This window comes from Leptonychotes weddellii, chromosome 1, assembly GCF_054177405.1.
Source record: "Leptonychotes weddellii isolate Sample4059 chromosome 1, ASM5417740v2, whole genome shotgun sequence".
Taxonomy (NCBI): Eukaryota; Metazoa; Chordata; class Mammalia; order Carnivora; family Phocidae; genus Leptonychotes; species Leptonychotes weddellii.
This window is the reverse complement of record NC_138369.1, coordinates 49089226-49111151: the sequence shown is the minus strand read 5'-3', so window position 1 is coordinate 49111151 and position 21926 is coordinate 49089226. Positions and strand designations below refer to the sequence as shown.

Below are 21926 nucleotides of genomic sequence, written 5' to 3'. Positions count from 1 at the left end.
CTATAAAAGCGGAGCAGAGCGCCCTCTTCACCAGAGCGCAGCGCGCACGCCCAGCGAGCTCCGGCGACAGCAGTGGCAGCAGCAGCCGCGGCGCTCCCTTGGCCGATTTCCCCGCTCCGGCCGGGTCCCGGCTCCAGCCCCATCTGCCCCGACACCCCGCTCCGCTCCGCTCCGCTCCGGCTCCGGCTCCGGCTTCGGCTCCAGCTCCGGCCCCGGCCCGAGATCCCCAGCTCCGGCCGGCCCGGCCCCCGCCCCAGCCCTGCCGCCCGGCCCCAGGCCCGGCCGCGGCCGCTCCCGCCTGGAGCCGCCGCGCGCCCCCAGTCCCCCGGCGCCCCCTCGGCCCCTCGCCTTCCTCTTCCCGGCGCGGCCCCCGGGCTTTCGCGCCCCGCCCGCCACCAACCCGCTCGCCACCATGTCTGTGGAGCTCGAGGAGGCCCTGCCGCTGACGACCGCCGAGGGGGCGGCCAAGAAGGCGGCCAAGACTGGCGGCTCGGCGACGCTGTCCCCATCCAAGAAGAAAAAGAACAACAAGAAGAAGAACCAGCCGGGCAAGTACAGCCAGCTGGTGGTGGAGACCATCCGCAGGCTGGGCGAGCGCAACGGCTCGTCGTTGGCCAAGATCTACACGGAGGCCAAGAAGGTGGCGTGGTTCGACCAGCAGAACGGACGCACCTACCTCAAGTACTCCATCAAGGCGCTGGTGCAGAACGACACGCTCCTGCAGGTGAAGGGCACCGGCGCCAACGGCTCGTTCAAGCTCAACCGCAAGAAGCTGGAGGGCGGCGGCGAGCGGCGCGGAGCCACGGCGGCCGCCACCGCCCCGGCGCCCGCCGCGCACAAGGCCAAGAAGGCGGCCCCGGGCGCGGCCGGCCCCCGGCGCGCGGACAAGAAGCCGGCCAAGGGCCAGAAGCCCGAGAAGCGCTCGCACAAGAAGGGCGCCGCCTCCAAGAAGGACAAAGGCAGCAAGGCTAAGAAGGCGGCGGCCGCCGGGGGCAAGAAGGTGAAGAAGGCGGCCAAGCCCAGCGTCCCCAAGGTGCCCAAGGGCCGCAAGTGAGCGCGCCGGCCTGCCGGGTCTTCCCGGCGTTCGGTTTTTCTACCCCAAGTGTTTTGTACGGTTGTCCGGCCGGGCCGCCGCCGCCCCTGCTCTGAGCCGCACGGAGGGCCTGGGGCCCGCTCCATTCCCCTCTTCGTCCCCCCTCCCCCGCCGCCGTAGCGTTTTTTTGTTGTTGTTTTTGCTTTAGATTTTTGAAACGGCCTGGAGACGCCCCTATTGGCTCTCGCCCTTGGCAACGGCCGTCGCCATGGTTACCGGCCCCTAGGCGCCAATGGCCGCGGCCGCGCCTGCCTGCCCCGGCGGGGGCCGCGGGGTGGCGGGGCCCTGGTGCGCTAGGACCGGCCCCCGCGCCGCCCATCCCCACTTCCCACCCTCCGCCTTCGGGTGCGCGACAAACAATCGCTCGGGGCGCGGGCCGCGCGGCCTTCCCTTCATCCCGCCGGCCTTTTTGGGGCACAATAAATTGTTTAAACCTTTGAACCGCTCTCGTTTTCTTCCGAGTGGAGTAGGGATGGGCGCGGTCCGCGCGCGGCTTGGGTTGGATGGGGTCCCAAGGGTCCTGGGCACCCCAGATGTTAGCGAGGTAGGCCTGGAGCCTGGAGTTCTCCGCACGGGGTGGTAACTGCGGGGAGGGGGCGGCCGGCTGATCCCGGAGGGAGACTCAAGGGACAGATCTCTTGTGAGCGGAGGTGGAAAGATGCTGAAGATTGCTGGTCGGGCCCCCGCTAAGGGGGGAAGGGGGGAAGGGGGGGCAGCCCTGGCTTTTCGGGGTTTGCTGGTCAGGGCCCCTCAGCACGTACAAGGTCACACCAGGCTGGGCCTTTGCAGAGATTAGTTAATTCTGAATTCACTGAGACTTTGTGTTGATGCGATGAGGATATTGGAAATGTGGAGGCCTTGGGCTCTGGCTCACTGAGACAGCCCGAGGTGTGGCCTGAGCAAGGCATTGGTCCTCCGTCTGTTGGCCGATCTGGAGTGCACACGGACCGGAGGGTTATTGGACAAGTTGGGAAGAATGATCCACAGCCCCGAGATACTCTGGTGTCCAGTATATGTGATAGTTGTATTTTAAGACCCAACTGAGCCCTTGAGGAATGTTCCTATGAAGGCAACTCTGCAAAAGGAAGGCTCTGGGGCGGTGGGAAGCTAGGGAATGTTCTAGAACAGTGAGTATGTACATGTACCAAGCTGGGTAAGCCTGGGCTTGGGGTAGGGGACAGACGGAGATGATCTCTGTGTTAGAGACTATAGGAGGGATGGGGGAAGGGCAATAGGGGAGGGGAGGGAGCATCACTGGAGAAGCCCCTCTGGCCTGCTGGTATACCTGACCCAGGTCTGGCAGCCACTACCGTCCCCTGGCACACACAGTGGGGTCACAGGGCAAACCCTTCAGCCACCTACCACCCTGCAGACCCTTCCACAGAGAGCAAGTGGCCACTCCACGTGCTCTTTCTGCTGCCCGCTGCCTCCTGCCTCTGGGAACTGCAGGGCCCCGTGCCAGCATGAGTCTCCCTGGCCTTGTCCTGGGCTGGGCTGTGACGAAGGACACGGTGGGCAAAACCAGCACAGGCGCCTGCCCTGCACAAGCTTCCCTGCCACTGGAGAAGACAAGTCACAGCCAAGTCCCTCTGCCCATCGTTGCTCTCTAGGCAGAAGGTTTGAGAACAAGATGACACCTCCCCCTGAGTATGGAGACCTGCTGACATGGCAGTAGGGGGCCCTGTCATTAGGGCAAAGGAGGAAACGGGATGCTAGCCTTGGCTGCAACTGTTCTGGTTCTGGGCAACTGTGGGCATCCAGGAGGTAGGCAGGAGGCCTGGGTTGGAGACAGCAGGACCATGGTGGGCCGGGGCTGACTGCTCCACCCACCCTGCCAGCCCATGTCCTAGCCACTTGCTAATCAGTAATAGTTTCATCCATGTGCAGTTTGGGGGGGGTTGCCCAGTGCCCTGCCGCAGGGCCACGGGGCCAGCCCAGCCCCTGTCCCACACTGCCTGCAGGGCCAGCTAATAGGCCATCAGCAGCTAGAAGCCAGGCGAGGCCTCGGCCTGCCCAGGATTCTGGGGGATGGTGCTCCTGACCAGCTAAATGTGACCCCTCAGATTCCAACCCCCCTCATTGTTCCCTAAATTGGAAACCCAAGCCCAGATGCCACCTAGGCTCACTGCTCACCCCGGTTGTCCCAAGTCAACAATCTGAGGCCAGGGCCTGAGACTTGGCTTTTTGCTCAGCTCCCAGGTAACTCAGGTTCTGAGAGGGGTTGAGAAGGGGCTGCTAGAGGGGCCTGGGCACATGGACAGTGCACCTGCTGTGTGCAACAAGTCACACAGAGTGGCACCCCTTCCCCTGAGCCCCTCCTAACCAGAGGCCCCCCACCCCCGACCATCTGTCCTTTGCAGACATCTCCTGAGCTCCACGGCCCCAAAGTGCCCTTCAGGTCCTTCGTATTCCACACTGCCTTTCCCTATTTCCCGCCCAAATCCACGCTTTGTTGCTCATACCATCTGGCTCTCCCAGTGGCCTCCCACTTTGATGCTGCTGCCCCCACCTCTCTCCGTCTCCCAGCTCCATTCCTTGCACACTTGGGCCCCTAGCTGGCTGTCTTCTCCATCCTGAGACCCACCTTTTCCAGGAGCACTGGAGCACCTGTGGACCAGCCCTCCAGAGGGCAGGCCTCTCACTCTTCTGATAATAAAGAACACTGTCATATTTTTCTGGGGACCCAAGCCACCCTACTCTCAGGCCACCTGGCTCTGGGGATCTGACTTTCAAGTCCCAGTAATGTTTATGTGACTGAAGACCTGGCCAATGAGTGTTCAGTTGTTCACTTTGCCACAACCATTGGGTCAGAAATAGGTTCTTGACCCCAGTGAGTTCAATGAGAGTCAATCCTGGGACTCTTCCTGGAGCTACTGAGAAAGAGGTGCTCTCTCCCCCAGGTAGGGAGAAGGGGGCCAGAGTTGCCAGTAGCCATCTTTGTCAATCACAGGGAGAGCGCATCTGAAAAAGGAGCCAAGACAGAAAGCTGGAACCATGAAATGGAGACACAGATACCTGAGGACATTAACAGAGCCTCTGGATCCAGCAATGCCTGAAGATAGTTTAGACCTGATTGCCACATGAGCTGATACATTGCTTTTTATGATGGCTCATTGGAATTGGTTTTTGTCACTTGCAATCTGATCTCTCACTCCTCTGACTCACTTTACCCTCCCATGCTCACATCCTGGACCTTGTCATTCCTTTAAATTGTTCTTCTTCTGAAAGGACTTTCCCAGTGTCCCACTGTTTACCCACAGGCCCCTCCCCTCCTCTCTTCTCAGGGTGCTCACTGGACCCTTCAGCGGAGTTGCACCTGTGCATGGGTCCCACGTCGCTGACCTGCACCCCAAGTTGAAGAATGGATGGCTGTGACCTGCCCCATGTGACCCCTCGGCGTGTGCCAGGCACTGGCACATCTGAGGAAGGCTGCACGGGTCACATCTCAGCCTTGTGACAGCCCCAGCGAGGAAGGTGTTCAAAAGCTGGTCTTGCTGGTTTGGTGCTGGGACTGGGAAGGCTGTATTTTCTGCCCTGACCCCACACTCCGCTCTTGCACGGGGCTTGGGAGCCCAGGACCTGCTGTTGGCCTCCTGTGTCTCTTAGACCTCACTGAGGAGCCTCAATTCCAGGTGAACGCTGGAGGCACAGGACACTGTGAGGCTCTGGAGGAGGGCTTCCTGGGGCAGGGGACCCCGGTGCCGGGAGGAAGCAAAGAACCACGTTTGTTTGCTTGTCTGTAAAATGGGGCTTAGCATTGGCCCCAGCCTGGGCTCCTCTCTGCAGCCCCTGATCAGGAGGGGAGGAGGGGTTGGGTGGGACCAGGTCTCTGGAGGCTGAGGTCAGCGTTCCGTGTCTGGTCCACCATGTCTTTTGGTCTGGGCAAGATTATTTTCCCCATGCCTCCGCTTCCTTATCTATAAATGGAGCCAAGAAAGATTTCTTTTACTCACCCATCAGCTAACCAGGGGGTGGGAACACACTGCCTCCAGTCAGGGTCTCCAGGTTTCCCCGCCTCCCACCCCCAAGAGTGTACCGCACTCTCCTCCTGTGCCCCTGCCTCCTTCCTCTCATGGGGCTGGGATCCATCTCCCTGCGAACCTCCTCGGGTTCTCAGGTCTACCTCCTGGGTCCCTAGATCCAACTTCTCCCTGGCCCCGGGACAACTCTGAAGACACTGGAAAGGCCCCTTTCCAGGCTGTGCAGGCCTTAGTGACCCATATGATGGAGTCTCCACCGAGTGGACTCCTGCGCCGAGCACAGAACCTGATGGGGGTTGGGGGCTCGAGCACTCAGCACAAGGGGTGCTGCCATCCCTCTGTCCCGGGAATGGAACCTTGGTTGATATAGCCAGAGGGCCCTTTAGCCATTCTGGCAGCTCCATTAGTCAAAAGAGGCAGCAAAGAGGCCCTGGGTCTTTCCACAGCAAGTGCTACTGGCGCCACTCGCACTTGCAAACGGGGGCATCGATCCTTGCAGAGAACTGGGAGAACGGAATGAGGTCCCGTATGGCCTAGTGCACGGTCACTCATTCAGCGCACACTGGCTGAACAGAGGCAGGAATGGGGGCCAATCAGACCTGCTTCCTGTTCTTGAGGAGGATGTGCACAACGAGGCCAGAGAAGCCCGCGGCTCTGGGGCAGGGACGGTCCAGGCTGGAGCACTAGCACCAGCCCCCAGTGTGGCAAAAACTCCCGAGTCTGCGGAAAGGTGAAAGCGGCAAGTAGACTGAGCGGGCACGAGGCAGGAGGCGTCAGTCCGAGCTCAGTGGAGAAGCAGAACCAGAGGGGTATCGGGCACAGACGCACCTACACACTGGATGGATTGCGGGGCTGAGGAGCCAGTTTCCATTAGGCTGGATTTCTGTGACCGAGGCTGGAGCCTGCGCTGCCCAGACAGGAGGGGAAGATCACGAGCAGGCCGAAACCGCACAAGCTGGAGCCCTAGGACAGACTGAAACTTCTGTTGGTTGTTGTTGTCTCTGACCTTGGTGATGAGGGTATCCTGCAGAAGCTGAGACCCTTCGTCATAGGGCTAACCATGCACACACCTGAGTCAGCAAAACTGAAGGAGAATCCAGGGAAAGTCAGTAATTGGTGCTGCTTCACACCAAGGAGGTAAATCACCTGATCAGCAACCAAAATGGTGGCTTCCTTCCAAATCTGGCAAGAACCTTGTGGCCCACCCTACGGGAAACCTATGAATAAGGGAGTTGTGGGAAATGTAGTTCAGCCTGGCCAAGTTGACACACTACAAAGCTGTCGCAGTTCTTGTTATAAAACGGGCATGTGTGGGTGCCTGGGTGGCTCAGTCAGTTGAGTGACTGCCTTCGGCTCAGGTCATGATCCTGGAGTTCCACGATCGAGTCTCGCATCGGGCTCCCTGCTCAGCAGGGAGTCTGCTTCTCCCTCTGACCCTCTCCCCTCTCATGCTCTCTCTTTCTCTCAAATAAATAAATAAATAAAAGCTTTAAAAATAAAATAAACAACAAAAACAAAAAAAACGGGCACATGTGGAAGGGTGAGGAGGAACAAGACTGTCTCAAACACAGATGTGCACAGGCAGGCCAGGCGGGCGGTCTGGCCAACGGGAGGACACAGACCCTACCTGAAGAGGGGCAGTGACTACCAGTTCTGCTGACTGCTTCCCATTTCTCAGACCATATCAGAGCCCTCCTGAAAATGCATCTAAGCTCCCCTCCAGAGTCAGAGAGTGGCTTGGGGCATCCAGGGGCCATCCAGGTGCCTCTGCCCGTGGTCCCAGCTCAGTCATCAGAAGCACCGCTCAAGAATTTTTTATGTAGAAACCATACGCTTTTTTTTGGTGAAACCTCCCACTTGTAAAATGTGGGCTTAAAAAAAGAAATACTCCACCTCACAATCATCAGGACAACTATTAAAAAAAAAAATAACACGTGGTGGCAAGAATGCAGAGAAATTGGAACCCTTGTACCCTGTCAGTGGGAATGTGTTAGGGTGCAGCCGCTGGGGAAACTGTATGGAGGTGCCTCAAAAAATTAAACAGAGAATTATCATATCACCCAGCAATTTTACTTCTGGGCACATGCCCGAAAGAATTGAAAGTATCAACTCAAAAGAGATTTGTACACCCATCGACGGGTGAATGGATAAACAAAATGGGGCATATCCGTATGCTGGAGGATTACCCAGCCTTAAAAAGGGAAGAAAGTCTGACACATGTTATAACATGGATGAAGCGTGAGGACATGTTGCTAAATGCAATAAACCAGTCACAAAAAGACAAATACTGTATGATCCCACTCACATGAAATATCTAGAACAGTAAAAATCATAGAGACAGAAAACAGAATGGTTGCCAGGGGTTGGGGGGTAGACGGAAATGGGACTTGTTAATGGGGACAGAATTTTAGTTTTGCCAGATGAAGACGTTCTGGAGATCGGTTGTAAAACGATGTGAATATATGTAACGCTACTGAACTGTGAACTTAAAAATGGTTAAGATGGCAAATTTTATGTCATGTGTATTTTATCACAATTGAAAACAAATACTATTTGGGCCAAACAAAATCATGTGTGAGCTCAGTGTGGCCTGCAGCTCCCCACCTTATGAGATCACTCAACTTGATCTTTTTTTTTTTTTTAAAGATTTTATTTATTTATTTGACAGAGAGACACAGCGAGAGAGGGAATACAAGCAGGGGCAGAGGCAGAGGGAGAAGCAGGCTTCCCGCCTAGCAGGGAGTGTTGCCTGGGGAGTCTGCAGCATGCCTCTCCTTCCTGGAGTCCTAGATGCAAGGTGGAGATCCTCATCTATCTCCACATGAGGGGCACTAGCCCAGAGGTAGGTAGGTTCTGGTCTCCCAACAACGAGCATCTGTTTCTCTGGGCTCTTAGGAGTTCAACTGTGAGTACCCACTCTCCTGATTCACAGATGGGCAAACCAAGTCTCCGAGGTGCCAAAGGACTTGGGTCAATTTCTCTTGTACTGGGGACCCTCTCATATGGCCTGAGCCAAAGCTCCTTTCCCCAAGGAATGATCTTCCGCCCTTCTCACCACTTGTTTCTTGCTCTGGCTGAGAAGGGGGAGGGAGGGTGTTCAGACCCAGGTGGGGATCTGTATCTAGGAGTCCGAGGCCACACATTACTCTCTCATTCCCACCACCAATCTACCCTCTCCCTGGGTGTTCCCAGCAGCAAACAGGAGCTTCTCCAGACTTTAAACTCCTCCCAGGCTATGAGCCCTTTAGATTTGCCCTCAATTAATGCCTAGGTGTGTGTCCTTGGCCAAGCCCCTCCCTTGCCTGAGTCTGTTTGGCCTCTCTACAAAGCAGGTTGGGCTTTAAGAACATGGGCTTTGCACTAGGAGATGGACCTAGACAAATGCAGACAGGAGTGGTGTGTGTGTGTGGGGGGAGGTACAGATACCTGTCTATTAGGACCTGGAGTACTGAGGACCCTCTGCCACCTCTAAGGCTACAGAGGAAAGAATCCCCTAAGGCCTGGACCCAAGCCTGGTCACTGCACAGGTAGAGGGGAGGCAGGGTGGGGGGGGGCGGGGGAGGGAGGAGGCCTGCCATTTGGGAGCCCAGCGAAAGGGGCCAGCCACATTTAGGGCTATCCCACCTGCCCCGGGGGGAAACAGTTGGGGCCCTGGCCTGACTTGGCCACATCGAATGGCAGGTGAAAGCTGCCCTGTTTGTCCCTGAGATTTGTTCTTTAAAAGCAAAGGACAAAAACAAAAATTAAATTTATTTATTTTTAAAGATTTTATTTATTTATTTGAGAGAGAGAGAATGAGAGACAGCGAGCGCGAGAGGGAAGAGGGTCAGAGGGAGAAGCAGACCCCCAGCTGAGCAGGGAGCCCGATGTGGGACTCGATTCCGGGACTCCAGGATCATGACCTGAGCCGAAGGCAGTTGCTTAAGCACTGAGCCACCCAGGCGCCCCAAAAATTAAATTTAAAAAGTAATTAAAAACAAAGGACAGGAGATGCTCCACTACTCTAGTAAGCAATGTAAGTATTGGCAAAAGGTGGGATTCATGTGCCCCTGAAATAAGTGAAAATTTGGAGAGCATTGGCAATACCTATTACAGCTGATGACAGAGTTAAGAAAAAAAAATATTGCAGAATGAGACGCCAAAGATACCATTTATGTAAACCTGAAAATCAGAAAACATGTTCTTAGGTACAAGAATGTGCTCTTAACATCACTATGTGCAAGTAAAACCTGGATGAAAAGGAAACATGCCCCTGAGGACCTCCTGTCCTTTCATGTTAAAATGAAAGCCCCCTCCACAGTGATTCACAACCCTGACAAATGGCGGAGAGTAATGAAAACAAAGGGAATTTCATTTTTGTTGCTTATTAAATTTGAAGCAAATATGACGAAATAGTCATAACAGTCAACCTTCTGGTAAGTTATCTGTATTTTTAAATCTCTTGGTAATATTAACAACCAAAACCCTACGCAAATCAGCCCAAACAAAACTGGAGGCCGCAGTGAAAACGCCCCCTCCTTCAGGGCGCGGGGAGCCGGAGTGCTAACCACCGCAGCCCAACCCCGCCCCTCAGCCGGAAGGCAGGCACTCCAGAGAGGAATTTGGAGAGCAGGGGAGGGGGGGCCACTGCCGTGGTCCACGTCCGGGAGATCCTGGGCTGGCCCCGCGCCCCGCCCCCACGCAGCTCCCCGCCTCCCGAGGCACCGGCTGGGAGGCGTGCCGTGCACTCCCATTAGCAGGAACAGCGCCGGAGCTCCCCTCTGATTGGTGGAAATTGCGATCCTTGATTTGCATAGGGCTTGGGGCCAGCGCCCCGGCCTACCGTGGCTGCGTCTGCGCGGGGGCCCAATCGCAGTGGGCGGCCTTACACCCGAGGAGCGCTCGGAGCCCGTTCCGCCCCGTCTCCCCCGCGCGCGTTGGCCCACTTCCGTCCAGAATCCCGCGCAGCGTTTTGCGGTCCTGGTCTCCCGGACGCCCCAAAGAGGAAGTTGCGGAGCGGCTCCTGGCGCTCCTGGAGAGCCTTCTGTGCCCCACCCCGGGATCCATGGGAAGGCCCCTTCCTGTCTCAGCGCCCCGCGTGCTCTCCCCGCGGCATGTTCACCCTCTTCCCCGAGGCTTGCGGGAACCTTGCTGGAGCCCCCATCGACGGCGGCCCTGGCTCTTTGTATGCCCTCAGGGCGCGCGCGCGCACACACACGCGCACAATTCCCAGGTGTAGTCGTTTGTGTTCATGCCTGTCGCTCCTTGCCCAGTACAGGGCGGGGCATGTAGTAAGTGCTCGCATTCACCTAACAAGTAGTTACACGTCGTTAACATTGGGAGAAAATAACGGTGAAAAAGTGGCCCCTGCTTTCAGAGAACTAATGAGCCGCGTGGGGAGACAATAGACAACCATTCCAAATAATTCTAAAGTGGTTCAGTGCCAAGGAGGAGCCTGCAGAGCAAATCACAGGGGCTCTGACCAGGCTGGGGCAGATGATCAGGCCCCTAGGCAGCCCTGCTCGGAGCCCCAAGCCCATGTCACCCTCTGTGCCCTGCTCTGCCCAGAGGCTGGGAATCTGGATGGGCTTGGTGGGCTGTGACTGGGGCTTCTCCTCAACCAGATCCTATGGTCCCTGTGGTCAGGACAGGGTCTTGGCCTCTGTGCCCCATTATTCACCCCCCCCTCCGCCCCCCCGTCGTGTTTGGCAAGCAATCAGCTTGGTTTTAAGCTAAAGCATTTACAAAACTTCGAAGTATTGAGTGAACAGAGAGACTCAACAAAGCAACAAGCACTCCCCTCCCCACCCCCACCCCAAGCCTTTTTGCGGTTTCCGAAAAAAGCAGTTTCCTTCACAGAAAGCCCTAGTGCTCCATGTTTGTGACAAAATCCATTCCTTAGGACTGATGCCAGGAGAAAACAGTAAGATCCAGAATTTCCCCTGCAGCAGCATTTTCTGAAATGTAAACAGTTTATCAAATATAATTTATTCAGAAAAAAATACAATGTTTTAAGAACTTAATTCCAATAGGCTGACAGAACCCAACAGCTGAGCAGAAAACAGCCTTCTGTGAGCAGTACCAAGTCAGGGCTGAGAACCACCAGCAGGTCTAGCTTTGAGAGAAGGCTCCACCGGTCATACCAGGTATAAAGGACCCTATGAATTATTGATGGTGGTGGTCCCCTACTCTTCCCAGGCTGTCCATTTGCTCCACTGTGGGTTCCTGGTTGCAGCCAGGATAGCCACTCACTCATGAATCCATAATTGTCAAGTAACACTGTGCGACCTCATCCCAACGCAAATCCACACACATACAACACAAGCACCTATTATCAGCAACAATATTTAGTACAGCAAATCGCAGTCTTAGTCTGAAAATCCGGTGTTACTGGTTGTGAGGCCGCTTGGCTACGGGCTCCTCCTTCTCCTGCTTCAGCCATCGTTCCAGGAGTCCTGCACCTCCTCTCTTGGTGGGGAGTGGGCTCTTTTGCAGCACCTGGCTGGACCACTGGGGCACATCTGACTCTGCCTTTGGGGTTGTTTTGGGCTCTTCCTTTTTGGGTGACTTTGTGGCCAGCCATTGCATCATCTTCTGGCTACTACCACTTGCCTTGAGCTCCTAGGAGAAAGAAGAAAATGTTGAAACCACCCAGCTCAAACTTTTGGGAACAGGCCAACTTCAAGGGAAGAAACAGGGGAAGAGGCATTAGGTACTGACCCAGGCTTGGAAAATATTACTGAGAGCCAGATGGGGCCCACTGGTCAGGAGCGGGGAGAAGGTAGGAGCAACTGAGTATGCTCCAAGGGGTGCAAGGGATAGGGAGGAGCTCTTAGAGCAGGCCTCAAAGACGAGGTGTGTGGGACCAGTCAGTGAGAAAAGAGAGCTGACAGGCATTCCAAACAGGTGCATTCTCACAAAAGAGGATATAATTCAGTGTGACCAGGCTGAGTGCTGGGAAATGAAACTGAAGAGGAATGGCTTCAGTCATCAGGATTAAAGATTCAGCTAAGGCTGAACAGGCTGACCTGTTTCCCCACTGTGCAGCCTCTCCTCGACCGGCACTGCTCCCTCCTGCTCTCTCACACCTGCAGCCCAACCCTGAATGGAAGGTTCTGAATTCCCATAATGCCACTTGTCCAGAATGGGAATTCTTCAGGAGTAAAGACCATGGCAGAAATGGGGTAGTGTCCAGCACAAAATGAATGTGTATCATTACATTTTTAGAGACATCTAATGAATAAAAGGATCAGGATTGCAGGAGTTTGCAGAGAACTGAGACAAAAGAAAAAAGATGACATGGAGTATGGAAAACTTAGAAACTTTCAGAAAAATGGGGGGTAGCTGTTTTGTAATCATTGTCCTTAACACGTTTCAGGCATTCTAAGATGTCTATTCTTGGAACACTACTTAAGTCCCTCGGTGCCACCTGGAAACAGCTGCTATTCCTAAACCTTTGCTCTGGAACTTCTATTCCCACTGAAGGTCTTTGGCCTGTTCACCTTCCCTTCAAAATACAACTGGATCCTTCCTTGCCAATTCTAAAAAAGTTAAAGTTCATGGCAGGAATGTTCTCAAATCCTCCTGAAGGAGTATAAGGATTGGAACTCCTCCAACTTGTAGTTGGGAAAGCAGAGGTACAGAAAAAAGACAGAAAAAAACTCCACAGTTGCGGACAAAGATACAGTTATGGACAAGGGCTCCTCTGTCTTTCTTACAGTCACCCTCTAGATTAGGAGTCCTCAAACTTGGTTTATCAGACTCACTGAAGCAGCTTTTAATGACACAGAAGCCCAGGCCCAGCCAGCCCTGAATACTGACTCAATAGGTCTAGATAGGGTCCAACATTTTATATTTTGAAAGAGCTCTCCTGAGGAGTCTGAGTCACAGCCAGCTTTGAGAATAGCGCTCTGCTTAACCTTGCCATACATAAGGAAATGTGAGTCTTGGAAGGTTTAAATTAAAGCTAATAGTGAAAGGCCATATCCTAAAAGAAAAAGATATTCTGACAGAAGACAGAAAGTTCAGAAAGGACCATCAGTCACAGGCCCCTACCTTTTTGACCAGTAAGTTGAGAGGAGCCAGACATTCAGGAGTGTTGTTTCGGGTGTTGTTCACCACGCAAGAGACTGGATGGAAGGCGATGTTCTCTGTGGGGTGGATTAACTTCAGAGCTTCCTGAGTGGAGACCTCACCAAAGTCAAGCCATTTAGAAACTTCCTCCTCTCCATCTAATATGGCAGGCATCCTAGTCAGTGAGGCAGAGATATTAGCTGGGAGGTAGAGGGAGGGTAGAGACAGAAGGGAGACCTGAGTCAGCACGAATCATCCTAAGGAAAAGCTTGTCCTCTCTCTACACCTCATGTGCCGATTTGCTGCCAAGTGTCCCCTGACCACAACTTGACAGGGCACGAAATTCAACCCTAGAAGAGCTAGCTTACAAATTTTCATGGCAAAGACAATGAATAGTGCTATGACTGGATCCAGTGCACTCCAGTGTACATCCTGATTGGTGAACTTTCTAGGACTAAGCCTAGAATTAAAGGGACAATTTGTCTATCAGTAATAATCTCTAGATTTACAGTAAGAAAGAGTTATTCACATAATTGTGAACTCTAGGAAACTACGCCTCAGGAAGCAAGGATGCTGCTGCCTAAGATGACTCCTGGAGATAGTAGGAAAAGATTCTATGTTTAGCTTCCAGTTTTATGTCCTAGGCCAATGTGAAGCATGCCACACATTCACTGGTGGGTGGCACAGTTGATTTTAGGAGATAAATGCATGAACATCTATTTTAATAATTAAAAGTCGTAACTTCAACAAATCAAACATGTACTTTAAAAAATACTTTACAATTGGGGCGCCTGGGTGGCTCAGTGGGTTAAGTGTCTGACTCTTGATTTTTGGCTCAGATCATGATCTCAGGGTCATGAGATGGAGCCCCACACCGGGCTCCACGCTCAGTGGGAGTCTGCTTGAGATTCTTTCCCTCTGCCTCTTCCCCCTGCTCGCTAGCTCTGTCTCAAATAAATAAATAAATCTTAAAAAAAAATTTAGTTTCTGATGAATGGCATCTCTGCATTGTATTATATAGTTCAGTTGGAATTAGTTGGGAGCGCTTTACTTTTTTTCTTTTTCTTTTAAGATTATTTATTCGACAGAGGAGAGAGCGAGCGAGAGCAAGAGCAAGGGGAGCGGCAGACAGAGGGAGAAGCAGACTCCCCGCAGAACAGGGAGCTCAACCTGGGGCTCGTTCCCAGGACCCTGAGATCATGACCTGAGCCGAAGGCAGACACTTAACCAACTGAGCCACCCAGGTGCCCCTGCTAATGCTTGTTTTTAAAATGTCGCCTGTTCCAATGTGACTGCTATGTTAGAGAGCAATTTCAGCATAATAAAAATTTTGTGTTTATAGTTTTGTCTGTGAGAAACACAAGGTGAACGCACAGGCAACTGCACCAAGCTGAACGGAGCCTTCTAGGAACACAAAGAATGCACACGTACACACACCTCAAACATTGACAGCTACTGCGTTGTGAATCACTACATGTTATCTTCCAAAGTTGTGTTTTGCTCTTATTTTGCATTTGTGAACTTCTCCCTATATAAAAAACCCTCTTCATTCAACATCTCACACATGTCAAAGCTTTGTAGCTCAAAACATGTGAAGCAGTGCATGTAGGTGGAAAATTTTTAAGTACTGACAAGAAGCTTGAACTATTAGAGCATCTTCAAAGTAAAAAGAGAACATGTGGTATCTCCTTAGCAACAGACATAAAGGAATCCACCAGTGACAACATTGTGAAAATAAAAGGAATGTCTATGACTGCAACAACTTCAAGAAGTATCATGAAGTCAGTATCAATCAGGCCTAAAGGAACAGAAACAGAAACAATGAAGAGATTCTTTATCATATGGACTGAATGCCAAATAGTGAAAAAACTGCTTTCTCAAAAAGAGAATGCACTATCTGAAATACCACAGAAGTGGCTCCTCTGAGTGCTAGTAATGAATGGCTTGGTGGTTTCAAACAGTGATGGAATTTCCAAAGCTTTCAGTGTCAGGAGAAGATATGAACATGAATGAAAGTGTTGGAAGAATTTTCGGCAGTTAATAAAGTAGTTAATTGCAGAAGGGGGCTATACACTGGATCAAAATGTTCAATTTTGATTAAATACATATCTATTATAAATGCATGCCTTGAAGGAACATTTCTTTTTCTTTTTTAAGATTCTATTTATTTGACAGAAAAAGAGACAGCGAGAGAGGGAACACAAGCAGGGGGAGTGGGAGAGGGAGAAGCAGGCTCCCGCTGATCAGGGAGCCCGTTCTCCCTCTCCCATTCCCCCACTTGTGCTCTCTCGCTCTTTCAAATAAATAAAATCTTAAAAAAAAAAAAAAAGATTTTATTTATTTGAGAGAGAGCACGAGAGAGCAAGAGCACAGAGGAGAGTGAGAGGGAGAAGCAGACTCCCTGCTGAACAGAGAGCCCTTCATGGGGCTCAATCCCATAACCCTGAGACCATGACCTGAGCCAAAGGCAGACACCTAACCAACTGAGCCACCCAGGCACCCCCAACATTTCTTTTTTTACCCCCGAGATCAGATCATGACCTGAGCCGAAGACAAACATTTAACCAACTGAGCCACCCAGGCACCCCTTGAAGGAAAATTTCAAAGGCAGAAAAACATGCCCCAGGATTTAAGGCCACAAAAGAGCACAAATTTTGCGTAATCTTCCCTCCATTTCACGATAGCTTATAAGCTACAATTTCTCTGACACTCATTTTCCACAAGCAAATTCTGGAACTTTCTAAGGTAAAGTGCCATATTTAATGTAGTATCTATGTAGACAACTGTGGTACTGTTTTTAATAGATCCCTATTATTTTTTAACGTGTTCCTGATAAATTTTTAGGTGTTGTCCCCCTAACCCTGCTTTTTCCATACGTTCTTGGGTTTTCACTGTACAGTCTGGCACAATGTAGTGACTTTTAGGAATGCACGTCGTATTATAGCCAAACTGACCATAACTGTATTTTGCAAAGCAATTGCTACCCTCTAAACTTGTGCACTGAATCCAAAAGCTACTTATCTAAAAGCAGAGTACAAACCCTCCTCTGAATCCTTTCGGACCCAGGGATAAGAACTGTGACTTGCCTAGGGTGAATGTCATTCAAAGTTTTGCAGGAATCGACTGTGATGATGGTGTAGGAATACAGGAGGTCTCCTTCTGGGGACTCCCAGCAGTCAAAGATCCCCGCCATTGTCAGCAGCCTCCAGTTGTCCCAGACTTTCTCCCAGTGCTCGGGACTGTCCACGGCACCAACATTACCTGACTGGAAGCAAAATACATGGGCAGATTAATACTCAGCAGCCCCCTCCTACACATAGGTTGGGTACTACTACAGACTTAACATGGCAATCATCTTACAAGTACTTCAGCCCATGTGTTATTAACTCCTCTTGACCCACTGTCCCAAAAGTAAGAAGTTTAATGGCAAGTACCCACTGAAGCTATGGATTTATGGATCCTTAATGCTTTCAGAATACAATCCAACATCACCAATGGGCATTCAGGCCTTTCACAATCCAGCCCATCATTCTAGCTTTTACTAATAATTTTAATTTGAGGGGCGCCTGGGTGGCTTAGTCAGTTGAGCGTCTGCCTTCAGCTCAGGTCATGATCCCAGGGTCCTGGGATCGAGCCCTGCATCAGGCTCCGTGCTCAGCAGAGAGCCTGCTTCTCCCTCTCCCTCTGCCTGCCTGTTCTGCCTACTTGTGATCTCTCTCTGTCTGTCAAATAAATAAATAAAATCTTAAAAAAAAGATAAAATAATTTTAATTTGAACCAAATCCAGCGGTCTATAAATTAAGCCTGTGTGCAATTTCATGCCTTTTTATCTTGCCAGAGCAACTTCCTCTGCCCAAAATGTCCTGCCATTTCTCATCATGCCAGCTCCTACTTGCCATTTAAGATTCAGTTCAAGACCCAGAATACAGAAAGCTGGGAAGAGTACCCCCTCCACCCTAACAATAAGAAAAGAGCTAGATAATCTACAAAAATCATAACTTTTCATTTTTATTATTTTATCTTTTTTTATTTTTTTTATTTTCAAGCCCCACGTGGAGCCCAGTGTGGGGCTTGAACTCATGAACCTGAGATCCAGACCTATCATATCAAGGGTTGGACGCTTAACCGACTGAACCACCCAGGCGCCCCCAAAATCATAACTTTTCTTAAACTCATCAGAAAACTGAGGTCACTGGGCAACCAACTGGCGTGAACTTTAGGAGAAGACAGGGGCCTCCAAGGGAAGATAGAGACATAAGTACTGGCTGACTGGTGGCAAGAGGAGAAAGACAAGGCCTTCATTCAGATAAAATTATTACCAAATTGCTAAAAGCAGTGTATGGGCTGGCCTGAGAGCCCAGAACCCCTGGGAGCTGTGGATGTCTGGGGAGTTCGCATCAGCTTGCTGTTTTTTGGTTTTTTTTTTTAATTTAAAGATTTTATTTATTTATTTGACAGAGAGAGAGACAGCGAGAGAGGGAACACAAGCAGGGGGAGTGGGAGAGGGAGAAGCAGACTTCCCGCTGAGCAGGGAGCCCGATGCGGGGCTTGATCCCAGGACCCTGGGATCATGACCTGAGCTGAAGGCAGACGCTTAACGACTGAGCCACCCAGGCGCCCAGCTTGCTGGTTCTTCTCCATCAACTTCCCCAGCTGCTCACAAGAAAGATGGGGGCAGAGCAGGAGACTAGAGAAAGCCTGCCTTGCTGGTGCATGCCTAGAGGAGGGGAGCTCTCTTATATCAGGAAAGGCATGAAAGCCTCACCCAGTCATTTCTCCTCTAAGGAGCAAAAGCCTTAAGGGGCCAGGGTATGGGTAATAAAGCCTACTGCCCCTAAGATACAGGTAAAGACCCAATGAGTCTGGGGAAAGGTAAATGAAAAATCCCTCTACTCCCCTGGGGAAGGAGTAGGATCCCTGAGAAAGCCTGAGCCTGACAGCCAGGGCCACAGATCTGCCTGAGAATGAGGCTGTATGAAGACAATGAACACTCTCCCACCCTTTATATCAGCAAGCATCACATGGACAGGAACAGCAGCCTAATTCTAGGGAAGGGGCAAGAGCATAGAGAGACCCTTTCCAAAGCACAGGCCTAAAAGGGAGGTACTACAGCTGAAAGAAGCAGGGCTACTGAGAAAAACTGTCTGGAGAATCACCCTTACCCTGAACACAAGATGGCACAGAGAAATTTAAAGCCTACAGTGAGTAAAGGTAATTGTAACAACAAACCCAGTTCAACTCCTAATAAGATCGGCTCAACCTCACACACTAATGGCCTATTAGAAGGATAACTGTATCCATTCCCAGACATAATTATTTATCTCAGTCTCTATGTATGGCAATCAATCAAAAATTACAAGACAAACAAAAAAGCCAGAAAACCCAATGAACTGCCAAGAGATATAGAAATCAACAGAACCAGACTCAAGATATTTCTTTTCCCGGGGCGCCTGGGTGGCTCAGGCGGTTAAGTGTCTGCCTTCGGCTCAGGTCATGATCCCAGGGTCCTGGGATCGAGCCCTGCATCGGGCTCCCAGCTTGGCGGGGAGCCTGCTTCTCCCTCTGCCTGCCGCTCCCCTTGCTTGTGCTCTCTCTTTATCTCTCTCTATCTCTCTCTGTAATAAATAAATAAAATCTTAAAAAAAAAAAGATATTTCTTTTCCCAAATACTAAAGCTATCAGAAAGGGAATTTAAAATAAGTTTAATTAGTATGTTAAAGGCTCTTGTAGAAAACGTAGACAACATACATTAACAGAGAAAAAATCTTGGCAAAGTAAGAAAGAAGACTTGACAATAAAAACTACCCAAACTAATGCACAGAGAAAAATAAAATACACAGAAGAGAACATTCAAGAACTATGGGACAATATCAAATTGTCTAATATGTGTAATTAGAATCCCAGAAAGTGAAGAGCAATGGGTAAGAAGAAATACCTGAATATATGATGGATGAAAATTTACCAAAAATTATGAAAGCATCAAATCACAGATCTGAGGGGGCTCAGAGAACATGCCAAACACACAAACACACAATGTATAAAAACTACACATATCATATTCAAACTGCTGAAAACCAAAGAGAAAATCTTGAGGGCATTAGGCAAAGAGGATGTTAGAAGCACACATTACAAACAGAAGAAAAAAGATAAAAATTACAGTAGACTTCTCAAAAGAAACTAGAAGAGCCAGAGGCAATGGAATATTTTTTTTTAAGTGCTGGAAAAAAACCCAAAAAACTGCCAACCCAGAATTCTATACAAAGTGAAAACACCATTCAAAAATGCAGACAGTGATGCCAGGTGCTGGGGGCAGAAAAGGACTAAAAATGTGCACGGGGGAGAAAAACCACAAGAAGCTCTTAACTCTAGGAAACAAACTGAGGGTTGCTGGAGGGGAGGTGGGTGGGGGGATGGGGTAATGGGGTAATTGGGTGATGGACATTAAGGAGGGCATGTGATGTGATGAGCACTGGGTGTTATACACAACTGATGAATTACTGAACACTACATCTGAAACTGATGATGTACTGTATGTTGGCTAATTGAATTAAAAAATGGGCATGAGGTTTCTTTTTGGGGTGATAATAATGTTCTGAAATTAGACAGTGATGATGGTTACCCAACATTTTGAATACTAAAACCACTATACACTTTAAAAGGGTGAATTTTATTAAATGTAAGTTATAGCTCATAAAGAGAATCATGATGATTAAAAAAATGAACTAGATGGTTTTTTGGACAAACAAAAATAGAATTCATTACCTGCAGGCCTACACTACAAGAGGTATTTTTTTTTAAAAGATTTTATTTATTTATTTGACAGAGAGAGAGATAGAGAGAGCAGGAACACAAGCACGGGGAGCGGGAGAGGGAGAAGCAGGCTTCCCGCCGAGCAGGTAGCCCGATGCGGGGCTCCATCCTAAGACCCTGGCATCATGACCTGAGCCGAAGGCAGACGCTTAACGACTGAGCCACCCAGGCACCCTACTACAAGAGGTATTAAAAGAAGTTCTTTAAGCTTAAGGGATATGATACCAGATAGAAACTTGGATCTACCCAAAAAGTAAAGATCCATGGAAATGGCTAAAAATTAGGGTAAATGTAAAACGTATTTTTTATCACTCTAAAATATAATTGACTAAAGCAAAATAGTAGCATGTATTGTTGAGTTTATAGCATATGAAAAAGTAAAACCTATGACAATATACCAAAAGATGGGAGGAATCAGGAATATACTGTTATAAAGTTCTTATACTACACAAGAAGCAGTTTATTCTTTGAATGCAGATTATTAATTTAAAATGTATCCTATTGGGACGCCTGGGTGGCTCAGTCGGTTAAGCGTCTGCCTTCAGCTCAGGTCATGATCCCAGGGTCCTGGGATCGAGTCCCACATTGGGCTCCTTGCTCAGCGGGAGCCTGCTTCTCCTCTGCCTTCCGCTCCCCCTGCTTGTGCTCACTCTGACAAATAAATAAGTAAAATCTTAAAAATAAAAATAAAATGTATCCTAGAGAGCAGCTATCAAAAACATTTTTTAGAGGCGCCTGGGTGGATCAGTTGAGTGTCTGCCTTTGGCTTAGGTAACAATCCCAGGGTCCTGGGATCAAGCCCCACATTGGGCTCTGTTTGGTGGGGAGCCTGCTTCTCCCTCTCCCTCTGCTTGCTGCTCCCCCTGCTTGTGCGTGCTCTCTCTCTCACTCACTCTCTCTCAAATAAATAAATAAAATCTTTTTTTTTAAGACTTTGTTTATTTGACAGCGAGAGAGGGAACACAAGCAGGGGGAGTGGGAGAGGGAGAAGCAGGCTTCCTGCTGAGCAGGGAGCCCGATGCAGGGCTCGATCCCAGGACCCTGGGATCATGACCTGAGCCGAAGGCAGACGCCCAACGACTGAGCCACCCAGGCGCCCCTAAATAAATAAAATCTTAAAAAAAATTTCTTAAAGAAGTAAAAATAATAAGCCAACAGTGGAGACAAAATAGAATCATAAAAAGTACTCAATTTAAAAGCAGCCAGGAAAAAAATGAGAAAAGGAAAAAAAAGCTAATGAAACAGAAAACAACTAGCAAAATAGTGAATTTTTAACCCCATCAGATTGATAATTATATCAAATGTAAATCTTCTAAACACCCAAAATTCCTTCCTCTAGGAAGCCTTCTGTGATGCCCCAGTCTGAGTTATATGCTCTCCTCTATGCCCCCATAACCTTACAAGCATGCCTTCCTTGAGCATTAGCCTGTGACTGTTGACTTGGGTGTCTTGGCAGTCGAGCTTCAAGGATAGAAAGCATGTCTTCTGAACTTCCAGGAGACTAGCAGCAGGACCATATACAATGGTATATGGTTAGTAAGTGTCCATTGAACAAACAGATACATTTTTAAGTAGGCTCCATGGCCAGCTAGAGCCCAGTGTGGGGCTTGAACTCAAGACCCTGAGATCAAGACCTGAGCCAAGATCGAGAGTTGGATGCTTAACTGACTGAGCCACCCAGGCGCCCCCAGATACATTTTGATAGGGAAGAAAAATTAGATAGAATTGAGAACGTGCCATCCTACTTAATCCACACAAGTGCTTAAAAGTCTCTCAAGAAGAGTGCCAGAGGGGGCGCCTGGGTGGCTCAGCCGTTAAGCGTCTGCCTTCGGCTCAGGTCATGATCCCAGGTCCTGGGATCGAGCCCCGCATCGGGCTCCCTGCTCCACCGGAAGCCTGCTTCTCCCTCTCCCACTCCCCCTGCTTGTGTTCCCCCTCTCACTGTGTCTCTCTCTGTCAAATAAATAAATAAAATCTTTAAAAAAAAAAAA

General features: G+C 50.1%; 3 protein-coding genes across 5 annotated transcripts in view; 2 read left to right on the top strand and 1 right to left on the bottom strand.

Annotated features, from left to right (window-relative positions):
- The window catches only part of RAB43 (RAB43, member RAS oncogene family), a 353030-nt gene that overhangs the window by 78969 nt on the left and 252135 nt on the right, over nucleotides 1-21926 (top strand). The window lies entirely within an intron of this gene.
- Nucleotides 24-1534, top strand: H1-10 (H1.10 linker histone). Its single transcript, XM_006742400.3, has one exon. It carries the CDS (start codon nucleotides 413-415, stop codon nucleotides 1052-1054), a length of 642 nt encoding a protein of 213 aa, XP_006742463.2. The 5' UTR covers nucleotides 24-412; the 3' UTR covers nucleotides 1055-1534.
- HMCES (5-hydroxymethylcytosine binding, ES cell specific) overlaps nucleotides 11020-21926 on the bottom strand; it is a 21382-nt gene continuing 10475 nt past the window's right edge. Inside the window, exons 2-4 of the mRNA XM_081802567.1 lie at nucleotides 16212-16402; nucleotides 13108-13300; nucleotides 11020-11673 (exon numbers count right to left, since the gene is read on the bottom strand). Of these exons, the coding sequence (XP_081658693.1) occupies nucleotides 11440-11673; nucleotides 13108-13300; nucleotides 16212-16402 (618 nt within the window). The 3' untranslated portion in view covers nucleotides 11020-11439. The remainder of the gene's footprint in view (nucleotides 11674-13107; nucleotides 13301-16211; nucleotides 16403-21926) is intronic.